Source organism: Lycium barbarum, chromosome 12, assembly GCF_019175385.1.
Source record: "Lycium barbarum isolate Lr01 chromosome 12, ASM1917538v2, whole genome shotgun sequence".
Classification (NCBI taxonomy): domain Eukaryota; kingdom Viridiplantae; phylum Streptophyta; class Magnoliopsida; order Solanales; family Solanaceae; genus Lycium; species Lycium barbarum.
In genome coordinates this window covers 9,306,547-9,318,909 of record NC_083348.1, presented here as the reverse complement: position 1 = coordinate 9,318,909, position 12,363 = coordinate 9,306,547, and the positions used below count along the sequence as shown (strand labels likewise).

General features: G+C 37.5%; 1 protein-coding gene across 1 annotated transcript; it reads left to right on the top strand.

Annotated features, from left to right (window-relative positions):
- The first annotated feature begins 3,979 nt into the window (after positions 1-3,979).
- On the top strand, positions 3,980-5,031 carry LOC132624116 (uncharacterized). The gene is made up of 3 exons (XM_060338942.1): positions 3,980-4,301; positions 4,402-4,611; positions 4,745-5,031. The coding sequence occupies exons 1-3, from the start codon at positions 3,980-3,982 to the stop codon at positions 5,029-5,031; spliced, it is 819 nt and encodes a 272-aa protein (XP_060194925.1).
- Positions 5,032-12,363: the final 7,332 nt, after the last annotated feature.

The following is a 12,363-nucleotide window of genomic DNA, read 5'->3' as shown; positions in this document are numbered from 1 at the left end:
TCCAACTCCTTTAATTACTAATAATTTTTCCCCTTCAGGGTTCTTCCCTTGAATTAAAATAAATTTATTCTAAAACATCTCTTGGAAAGCGTCTCATAATGGTTCATTCAATCATGACTTACCAAACGTCCGATTGTCACATTTTCCTTCATTCTTTCTCTATAGCATAGATATTCAAACAATTAAATTTGTAAGAATTTTGGCAGAGTTTCCTCTATATTTCTTACTGCCTCATTCCTGCACACAGCACAGAAAACACATCCAATGCCTCACAGGGCGATCACAATACCCGTAACATTTACCTCAGGATCTCATATCAAAGTCAATCAATATCGATAAAACAGGAAACATACCTTATGGAGTAACAACTTCAATTCTCATCAATTACCTCATAGCGGCATAATCAACTGCTTATCCGTAATCAAAACATTTAGGGTTAGAATTAAAGACATCACATCCGATAATTTAGCTCTATGGCACGATCTAATATGAGAAAGAAAGGCCAAGCATTCCTAAATGCCCTGCAGCCTCTTGTTTATAAGTGTGGCGCGCTTTACACCCATAAAAAAGACTCTACTGGACACGGCTCAAAGATACACCCTAGGATAAACTGTTATGATACAACTTTTGTCACGACCCAACCAGAGGGACATGACGGGCACCCGGAGCTAACACACCGAGCACCTCTAAACATACATCGCATAAACATTTCTGGGTGGACCATAAAGACAATTCTCGGATATCATAATCTATAAGGACATATATCACAATATAACGACATACCTCTATATAATCTTCAACAACTATGTCCATCATCACTAGCCGACAAGGCTACTAAAATGTCATACAATGATATGAACCGGTAGGGTTATTGAATGTCTAACTACACACACATGTCTACGAGCCTCTACATAGCATACAAGTGACCATAAGGACCAATACCAATAGACTGCAGCTCCGAAGTAAGTGGAGTGCTCCTGAGAATCCACTGATAAATCACCTACGGGTCAAATCCATGTACCTGTATACCTGCGGGCATGAACGCAGCGTCCACAAGAAAGGACGTCAGTACAAACAATGTACTAAGTATGCAAGGCATGAATAACAACATAATAAGAAATATAGAACATAACATGAGATAAGGATAACCTGTATGTCTGATTGCCTCTTAGGGCAAGTATCATGCATGCATTGTCTTTTCATAAAAGCCTTTCTCATACTTGTATTACATAATAGTGCTGTGAAATGTGCAGCCTGATCAATAAATGTTAGTGTTGTGGAACGTATAGCCCGATCCATAAATATAGTGCTGCAAAACGTGCAGCCCGATCCATATATGTTAGTGCCGAGGAACGTATGGCTCGATCCATAAACATAGTGCTGCGGAACGTGATGCTCGATCCATATATGTTAGTGCCTAGAAACGTACGGCCCGATCCATAAATATAATGCTACAGAACGTGCAGCACGATCCACATATGTTAGTGCTGAGGAACGTCGGTAACCTCCGATTAATATTATGGAGCAATCATTATCGCTATATTTCATCTTGAAGGAACAAGTAACATAAGATGAGATCAACAACAGTGAGTAGAATTAAGGAAATCCTGACATAAACTCAATGATCTCATAATAGCATTAAAATCACGAGCTTTGGAATTTCTAGAATTAAAATCATCATCATCATGCTTATCATAGAAAGCATCTCAGCTTTAGTACCTTAAAAAGCTTTTAAGAATCAGGAACTTCTAACTTTTGGAAGTAAGAAGGTTATGGAAACATCTATGAAATCATAACATAGGAATCATGCCTTTTGAAAGAAAGGGACTAGCCTTAACATACCTTTTTGGTCTCCTATTACTTAATGCTTATCCTTCCAAGCTCGTAAATCTACATTCAAGAGAATTCATACCACTGTTAGGCTTATAGCCATATGCTTATCTTAAGTTTTCGAATTAATTCCTTTTAAAATGTGTCAAAATTCGGGCAACATCTCCCCCGTATTCTTTACCTCCTCTAAATACCAAAACAACTCCCAAACAATACCAACAACATCAAAAACAATATCAATACCAATATATTCTATAAAACATCCTACACGATATTTCTCCAATTTCCAAACCAACCATAACAACATCCATAATACCATAATCAAAGAATTATATTCAATTTAATCTCAAATTAATCCAAAATTCTTTTTCAAACTCACCTCATCGCCATCAACTTTAATTCAACTCTTTATGACTTTTCTCCTATGATTCTTTCCTTTCTAAAAATTGCTAAACCTTTACATCATCTCAGTCGTGTAAATAATAGTAGGAAAAACATACCTTATAGTGGAAGAACTTCACTTTATTCACCCCTTTCCAAGACTAAGTTCATCACCACCTTGAAGAGAAACAAGAACAATCATCTTCCATGAATTTTCTTTGAGATTTTGATGTTGAAATTCTCTCTTGATGATATGGAAAGGTTGTGGAAGATTATGGAGGGTTATGGAAGGTTATAGAACCCTCAAGAGTTCTCAAGAATTCTTTAGAAATATGAAGGATGAGAAGATGGTGAAAATGATGAAAATTAACGGGTTAGAGGGGTATTTATAGGTGTGTGTTGGATCGGGTTATTGTAGCACCCGGGCACTGTAGCAGCGTTTTTCTGCTCCGTCCGTCTAACTTGTAACGTCCATAACTCCCAGCTCCGATCTCGTATTGATGAATGGTTAGTTGGGTTGGAAACTAGACTTGAAGAACTTCATTTTAGATTTTTGAAATGCCATAAAACTCCTTATATACCTGGAGATATACCCCTCCAAAGTTGACCCAAAATTCTTTTCAGAATTCTGCCAACTTTTTTCCAAAGTTTTGACAAACTTATTTTCTCCGCTTTGCTTGGTCCCGGAATCTTCCGAAACTCTCCTTACATGATATTTATCATTGATCATACTTGATAATAGTCGTTTCCTTTGGTTCCAAGGTTGTCCTTCCCGGCTACGACTTACGAGATCGTAATTCATCCTTTACTTCATTGGTACGTACTTCCCATGGCTTGTACCTTCCAAAACTTTGTGGGACATCTCTGATAATCTGTTAATATAGTGAAGTACGCGGCATGCACATGCTATGAAAGTGCGAGCTGTAAAAACTGCAACCAACTAGGATTCTTCCAAAGAGAAATGTCGCTAATAAATCTAATTTGCGATGATGAAGTCCTTCTTTTGGAATATTAGATCAGTTAATACTCAAAAGGCTTTCCATAGAGTTCAAATGCTGCACAAACATTTGACAGGTATAAGAGAAGATTGGGTATGCAGTTTTTCCTCATAGCTTTATTGGAGCCTTTTCAACAATCAAGGCAGATTGACAGGTATAAGAGAAGATTGAGTATGCAGTTTGCTAGTCATAATTATAATAGTGAGATTTGGTATTTTGTTGCTGATGGAATTGATGTGGACGTTTTAATGGACACTGAGCAACATGTGACTATTAAGCTTCTATTTTAGGAGAGTGGTAAGCAACTAATCTCCATAATGTTTTATGCAAAGTGCGATTCTACTGCATGATTAATGTTGTGGGATAGTACATATTCCTTGGTAAGTTCTATGAATTTACCATTGATAGTTGGTGGGGATTTTAATGTTATATTGAATGAAGAGGAAAAAATAGGTGGTTTACCTGTTTATCTATCAAAATATGAAGACTTTGCATTTTGTGTTAATTCTTGTGAGCTTGCTGAAGTAGAATTTAGAGGAAGTCCTTTTACTTGGTGGAATTGAAGATTTGGGCAGGATTGCATATTCAAAAGATTGGACAGGATGCTAGTTAATCAGTAGTATCAGGACTGGTTTACTAATTTGAGCATGGAGCATCTGTCAAGAACTGGATCAGATCATGCTCCACTTTTGCTTTCAGCATGAGAGCAGGCTTAGCAATTTCAGAAGCATTTTGAATTTTTGAAATTCTGGTTGGATCATGAGTCATTCATGGATGCAGTGGAACAACATTGGAGAACCGAGTTTATAGGAGATCCATTTATCACATTTAAGCTAAAAATGAAAATCTTGAAGGTTGCTTTATGTAGGTGGAGTAGAGAAACATTTGGAGACTTGTTCAAACAGCTGACCATCAGAGATGATATTGTGAAGATCAAGGAGCAACTGTTTGAGGAAGATCCATCAGAAGAGAATAGAATGGTGCTGCAAAGGGCACATGCTGGATTCGGAAGGTATCTGCATTTTGAGGAAGAGTTTTGGAGACAAAATCCAGGCATCCAATGGCATTCACAGGGAGATAGGAATACAAGATGTTTTCATAGTATAAGGAAGTAGAAAAAGGTTGTTGCTTACAAGAATACAAAATCTAAATGGTGAATGGGTGGACAATTTGGATGATATTTCTACTGAAGCTATTTCATTCTATCAAAATCAATTTTCTCAGGAAAGTGGTGTAGTTGACTCAAATTTAAAGGATCACATTCCTGAGAGAATTTCAGAGGATCAAAATAATTTCTTTTGTGCTAAGCCAACTCTTGAAGAGGTTCGAAATGTTGTTTCTGTGTTATCAGGTGATAGTGCTTGTGGACCTGATGGTTTTTTTGGAGTTCTTTTGATTGAAGGTGTTGGGATATAGTTGGTGTTGATGTGTAAAAAGTGGTAAGTAGTTTTATGAGGGACAAACATTCCCAAAGGCAGTAATTCATACAAATATGGTCCTCCTAACTAAGAAATAAATAATCAACACTTTCTCAGACTTGAGGCCAATCAGCCTTAGCAATTTCATAAACAACATTATTTCCAGACTATTGCATGACAAGCTAGGGGTGATCCTGCCATCTCTAATATCTCAAAATCAGTCTGGATTAGTGAAAGGTAGAAATATTATTGAAAATGTGTTGCTTACTCAAGAATTGGTGACTGATATTAGAAAGGGAGGGAAACCTGCTATTGTTATCATTAAGCAGGATATGGCAAAGGCTTATGATAGACCTTCTTGGAGGTTTCTTGTTCAAGTTCTCAGAAAGATGGGATTTGCATAAGTGTATCTAGACATGGTATGGAGATTGATTGCTAATAACTGGTATTCCATTCTACAAGAGGGGTAAAATAGGGAGATCCTCTATCTCCTGCTCTTTTTATTCTAGCTGCTGAGGTACTGTCTATGGCTCTTTATTCATTATTTGAAAAAGACAGCTTTAGAGGATATGGAATGCCAAAGTGGAGTGCAAACTTGAATCATCTGTCATATGCAGATGATACTATCATATTTGCATATGTAGATAAAGCATCTTTGGAGATGATGATTTTCATTTTACATGATTATGAGAAAGAATCTGGAGAAACGATCAACACAGACAAGAGCTTTTTTTTATATGCATAAGAAGGTGGCTAATGTGATGAATCAGGAGGTACAACAAATAACAGGCTTCAACAAAGGTGACTTCCCATTTACTTATTTGGGATGTCCTATCTTTCATGCTAGAAGGTAGAAGTTATTCTATAAAGACATGATGAAGAAAGTGAAGGACAGGTTGCTGGCTTGGAGAGGTAAATTGCTATCATTTAGAGCGAAAGCTGTATTGATTTCAAGTGTTTTACAAAGCATCCCAATTTATTTAATGTCTGCTATGGTGCCTCCAAAATGTGTCCTTAAGGATCTGCACAAGTTAGTCAATAGATTATTCTGGCAAACTAAGGAAGAAGGAAGAAGCAAACACTGGTCAGCATGGGAAAATGTATGTTACCCAAAAAATGAAGAAGGGTTAGGCTTCAAATCTCTATATGATATATATAAAGCATTGTTTGCTAAAATTTGGTGGAGATTCAGGACAAGCAGTACGATGTGGTCCAATTTCATGTGGAACAAATACTATAAGAGGTTTAGGCCAACTGTGGTTTAGTGGAAAGGGGGATCCTAGACTTGGAAAATGATGCTCCAAGCTAGAGATGAAATGGAACATGGTATTTGGTAGGAACCTAAGAATGGATCTTCTTCAATATGGTTTGATAATTGGTCTAAACTAGGTGCCTTGCATGATCTGATACCTATTCCTTATCAGAATGAAGTTTTAGGAGATGTACCTGAAAAGTTGATGAGTGAAAGTCAGTGGAACTATGCAAAGTTACAAGAGGTGTTACCAGCTGATATTGTTGATCATGTTAGAAAGGAATTGGGACATTTTGTGACGACAAATGAGATAGATAAGCCATGTTGGATGCTCGCAAGTTTTGGTAAGTTTACAGTTAAAAGTACATGGGAGAAGCTGAGGAAAAGGAATCAGATATCAGTTGTTTGTGACAAATTCTGAATCAAAGGCTTGCCACACAAAATCTCCTTTTTCCTATGGAGAGTTTGGTATTGGAAGCTACCTATGGATGAAGTGCTGATGAGAATGAGAATCAGGATAGTCTCAAAATGTTGATGTTGTCAAAATCAGCAGCAAACCATAGATCAAATCTTCATTATAGGTCCTTTTGCAACTACAATATGGCACAATTTTTTAACTACAATAGGTGTCCCCTTTCCTACAGGTTAAGCAAACAGTCTTATGCTGGTGGAACTTTCAAATTGCTGCAAGGCGGAAACCTTTATAGCAAGCAGTTCCTGCTTTAATTTTATGGCAAATTTGGAAGAGTAGGACTGCCATGAGGCATGGAGGGGATGTTTCTTAGAACAAGGTCATATATGAGATCAGCAGGAACATATATATGCTAGCAAGGAAGAGATATCCTTGGCTGCAGAATATGCCAAAATGCTGGCCTAAGATAGTTGAATTGTTAGAGAACTACAGGCTGCCATTAATTTATAAACAGGTGAAGTGGAATTTTCAAGATAGAGGATGCTTTAAATGCAACACTAATGGTGCTTCTAAAGGGAATCTAGGGCCAAGTTCAACAGCCTTTTGTATTAGAGATAGTTCAGGAGAGGTTATATATGCTATGGAATGGTTACGAACTGAGACTACTTATATAGTTGCTGAAGCTGTGGCCATTGAGGAGGGGATCAAGTACTGTATTTTACATGATTTATTACCTGTTATAGTGCTAACACACAAGGTGAAAGAAGACCATTCAACATTGAGGGCCATTTCTGACGAATCAGACCGCGACATAGAGGAATCAAAAGTAGAAGACCTCGCATAAAAGGATCATCACAAAGAATGTCCTGTATGTGAAAATTGAAGCTTCAAGACTAGAGAGTGTTTAGCCTAGAAAACTAAAGAAAGGAGCCTTTAACAGCAGGTTCAAATCTAAGCACCAAGAAAGAATTGGCACAAGCAGGCTGCAAGGCTCTCATAATCATTGGAGATTCAGACTCTAGCATGAAGAAGGACAACTGGGAAAGAATACTTGATCTCAGAAAACTAAAAAACCTTCCCAAGAAGAAGCTCATAGCATTGGTGATGAAATTGAGTTATGAATGTTAAGACATGAATGATGAAAAAGTCAAGCTGCTGAGCACTGTTGATAGTCTAAAGAAAGGTTCAAGAAGATGCATGATGGGCAAAAGAAAAATAAAAAGTGAAAATCACACATTGAAGGAATAAGTGGGTCAACTCAATTAACACATAGCAGCGTTGCATGCTAAAGCTCAAAAGCTGACTGAAGGTGCTAGAATCGCCTTGAAAGGAACAAAACTGGAACCGGTAAAAGAGAATGGAGGGAAAACGCACAGGAATAAGAGACGTCTAGCAAACAAAGGCAAAAGGAAGGGACCCAAGGCAGAAAAGGGTCATAAAAGCAACCTCTAAGAAACCATGCTGGAAAGAGTGGCAGAAGGCAAGAAAACAATGATATATAAATAGGTTTGCTCAAAATCATACAATTGTAATAAATCAGAAACTCTTTCCACTCTTATGAAAAATGGGAAAGGGAGACTTACAGAGGATAAAAAATAAAGGAATAAGTTCACCAAATCACCCAGGGCTGAGTATGAGGGGGAATAAGAGTAGAACTGTGATGAATATTTAGAGTCATCGGAGGTGAGGACTAGAAAGGAAACAAGTGATGCAAAGATGAGAAAAAAAAGCACCTATCCATAACAGGTATATAAAAGGAGAAGGATGCATTCAAAGTGGAACGTACCCAAGTGACAATGAAACTGTTGAAAAACCCGTTCTATCAAGAAAATTGAGGATAGTCAACTAGGACAAGTAGCTCAACCTGATCTAATGAAGTGTTAAATTCAAATCCCCACTAGGATAACATCAGGTTATGGTAAACAGTTCTTTCATTGATTAAGCATGGGTGAAAATAATAATTAAGTTAGCATTGAGAATGATTAAAGCTGCACATTAATCTTTAAAATTGGCTAGAAAGTTGTCTCAGACTATGTGCTTTTAAAAGAAATTAAATATTTTACCTAGTCTTATACATTGAGTTGTATGTCCTATACCCTAGTATGGTCATAAACCCCTAAAGGTCTAATATAGTGACGGTCATAGAATTGGCATGAAAATAAAAGTTTGCATATGGTTAGTCTTCTAAAATTCAGGTATGCATTCTGTCTCTTGTAGCAAATTAAATGCTCAGATCAAGAAACAACTCAGAACCTGTGTGAATACCCTAGTCATCCATAGAAGGCATTAAGGTGTTGTGAAAAGCGCAAAAGTAAGACTTCTTGAAAACCTGACTTAATTAAGTCATTCCCCTTCCGAGTCTTCAAATACTTGTTCAAACCACTGTGCTTGCATCCCACAACTATTTAACCGGATAACCCTTATCTCTCTCACTATGGAACCAAATTGAAAAAGGTACAAAGATTTGGCAAGATCGAATAAATCATTCCCTCCTAGTCACTCAAAATTCAACAACCTTAGCCTATACTCAAGAATGCTATCCCTATAGCTCACCATTCCAAATTATACATATGTGCATATCCAAAAGGGAGGGGTGAAAGAAGGAAACACTAGTAGAAGCATATAAATAAGGGGAATTAATGAACAAAGCAAGAAATAAACCACCTACAAAGGAAGATTAATGCAAGCCTTCACCAAATAGTCAAATCTGATAGATTAATGATGGTAGATCTTCTTGGGGTAAAGAATGAGAGTGCTCTGAATATTTGACTCGCAGGTGCTAGAAGGTATTATGATAGCCTCTGTGGCTAGGAGTTTAAAGTTAAAAATTACTAAATTGATCAGAGATTAACTGTTTAATGATGCCATTGAGAGGGGGGGGGGGGGGGGGGGAGGGGGATAATGTGTGCATATATGATTTATGACTCATGCTAACCCTAGTTTTCCTTAAGAGTCTGGGATGATTAGATGAGTTGGAACGGGCTGTACAGTTTGCGTTTGTCATCATCAAAAAGGGGGAATTAGTTGGCACAAAGCCATGTATGTAGGTTTGATGATTGAAAAACTATAGACCTGGAACTAGGATTTGTAGAATTATGCAAAGAACTTGGCGGTCACATATGAAAGATTCCTTGCCATATTTGTACAGATTAGTAAGCCTTCTACAAGTACAAGAAACTGACTGAACAAGGCAAGAATCCAAGTACTACTGTCACGACCCCGCTGGAAGCTAGGACGAGTACTCAATACTAAATTACCGAGCACCTCTGATCTAGCATTCCATTCTCACCACTAGGTGGGTGACAAGGACAATTTATGAATATCTCACTTAATATAGCTATCAATAATTATACCCGCAATCATATGCCAATAAGCTAAACCAAAATATTATAAAACAACAGGGACGGACAAAGTTATGAAACAGCTATCCACCGAGCACTACTCGTTCTATTACTCATTCTGCGTACAGTCGTATTTCTTATACTTATAATTGTAGGAAAACTATTTTCATTTGAAACATAATTACCTTTATATACGTAAGCCCTTTGGCTATCAAAATAATGTAAATACAATAAGGACATCATGAGACCATACTACCCACACATATGTATCTACGAGCCTCTACTAGAGTACTAGACATATGGATGGGACAGGACCCCGTCATGCCCAAAACATATATGTACACAAAATAATAAACCAATGGAACCTCCGAAACAATGGAGTGCCCTCAAAGTCTGCTAGTAGCTCCTATGAATCTGGGTCGCCTCCCTGTCTACCTGTGGGCATGAATACAGCATCCAAAGAAAATGGACGTCAGTACGAGCAATGTACTGATTATGTATGTCGTAGATAATAACATGATAAGAGCATGAGGGATAGCATAAGATAAAAGAACCGTTCATTTCTCATAATACTTTCTAAACATTCGTCATACGTACTTACCCTTTTATTCTCCTAGAGATACACTTGTTATATCCACATGCTTACATATGTAATAATTTGCAATGCAGTACAGCCACGTACCCGGCCATATAGGCTCGGTATCACCCATACTCGGCCCTCCTGAGACTCGATGGTATCCGTACTCGGCCCTCCCGGGACTCGATGCTATCCGTACTCGGCCCTTCCAGGACTTGATGCTATCTGTACTTGGCCCTTCCGGGACTCGATGCTATCCGTAACTGAGCAGTGGGAGTGCTATGCATACATGCATACATATACATAAAAATGCTTAAATGAAATCAACAACATCATTAGAATTACCATACAACTATCATTAAAGCATACATTAGAACATTAAAGGCAACTATGGCGATGTCGGGGTGACATGAGGTCGTGGATCCCCGATTACATTATGGAGTGATCAAAATCATCATATCTCACCTTGAAGGGAATAACGTTTTAAGATGAGTGTACACAAGAAAAAGCATCAATGGAACCATACGTAGAATCATTAACTTCATGGGCATCATATCTCGCTTTAGGATTCTTTAGACTTGAACTCATCATCATCATCCATTATCATACTCGTGTCTCATCCCTTTTCTTTATCTTATACATATGTAGCTCCTTATAATCATAGACTCATAATTTTCGTTATGTAGGAAGATCATGGAAAAATGGGAAGATTCATGCCATAGAAGGAAAGGATTAGCCTTACATACCTCTTTCGTTTAGCTATTCTATCATTTGATGGTTCTTCTTCGTTGCTCGCGTTTCTACCTTCAAGAAAGTTCGTGTTAACATTAGCTAATCAATTATAAGAACATACTTACCAAAGCTAGAGAAAATTGGGTAGCATTTCCTTTGTTTATACAACTTTTCCCATATACCATATCAACTCCCAACCATCCATAACAACATTCACAATATTATACGCAACAATCATTATTCATCTACATTATCCACATTTCACAATTTCACTGCAATTCCTCCATAATCATGGTAATAACTCACTATTGCATTTTCTCACATATAATACTTATCCCATATTCTAAATGTAACTTGTAGCATGCTTACAATCACAACATATCAATATTCGTGACCCATTCCAAACTACTAATCACAATCTCATTATTCACATATTTGTGACCCATTTTCTATCTCCTTCCGTCATCTAAGTCTTTCAACCTCTCATTACCCTAAGGAACATGGAAAGATCGTAAAACTTACCTTAGATAGTGTAGGAATAAGCCTGGAGTGGAAATACTTCTCTTGCACCAAAACCCTAGTTCACTTCCATTAGAATTCCTCGGCTTGGATGAACTTTAATGTGTCTCATAAACTTGACTTTCTTTGTTTGATGAAGTTGATCTTGAATCTCTCTTGAGTTCTTATGGAAGAAGTATGTGGAATCCTCTAGAAGCCTTGAGAGAGATGAAGAAGTGTGGGAAAGGAAATTAGTGAAGTGGGATCACATAATTAAACTTAACTCAGCCCGTCGGGACTTCCACGGACACTTATACGGTCCGTATAACATTGCACGACTCGTATAAGTGGTCGTGGTTTACCATCAGGCAAACATCATCTCTGCTGGGTGTTATACGAACCTTTATAGGGATCGTATAATGTTATACGGACCGTATAAATTGGTCGTATAACCCTATTTCCCTGAAATGATCTCCGTCGTTCGTTTGATCTCCAATCCTTTTGGAACCTTCTTGACACTTTTTTAACACCTCGTTAACAATCTAAGGGACATTATAACTCTTCTCCAAAACATCATTAAGCCATCATTAATTCGATACTCGTAAATCTTGCCCGACACACAACCTATACCTTGCTTTCCTTACCAACTTCCATCTCCTACCCCACATGTCTTTGAAATTTCATTTAGAATCATCAAATGTTGTTTCTTACTTATAAAAAAATCGTATACGTCATGCCCTTCGTTAGTCTATTCACTGTACATTAATGGGAAATTTTTGGGGTGTAACATTTCCCCTTTTTGTAACATCTGTCCTGAAATGTTAAGCAATTGGAAATTCTACGAAAATTTCGCTAGAGTTTCCCCTGTAATATGGCACTACCATCCTATCACAATAACCCACAATAACATTGCCTCATAGGGCC

What these genes read in the sequence shown, in the direction of transcription:
- LOC132624116 (XM_060338942.1), top strand. Translation starts at nt 3,980, where the DNA reads ATGGATGCAGTGGAACAACATTGGAGAACCGAGTTTATAGGAGATCCA. An exon ending in GGGAGATAGGAATACAAGAT is followed by an intron (nt 4,302 to 4,401) that starts GTTTTCATAGTA and finishes TTTCTACTGAAG; the next exon opens with CTATTTCATTCTATCAAAAT. An exon ending in TGGAGTTCTTTTGATTGAAG is followed by an intron (nt 4,612 to 4,744) that starts GTGTTGGGATAT and finishes ACACTTTCTCAG; the next exon opens with ACTTGAGGCCAATCAGCCTT.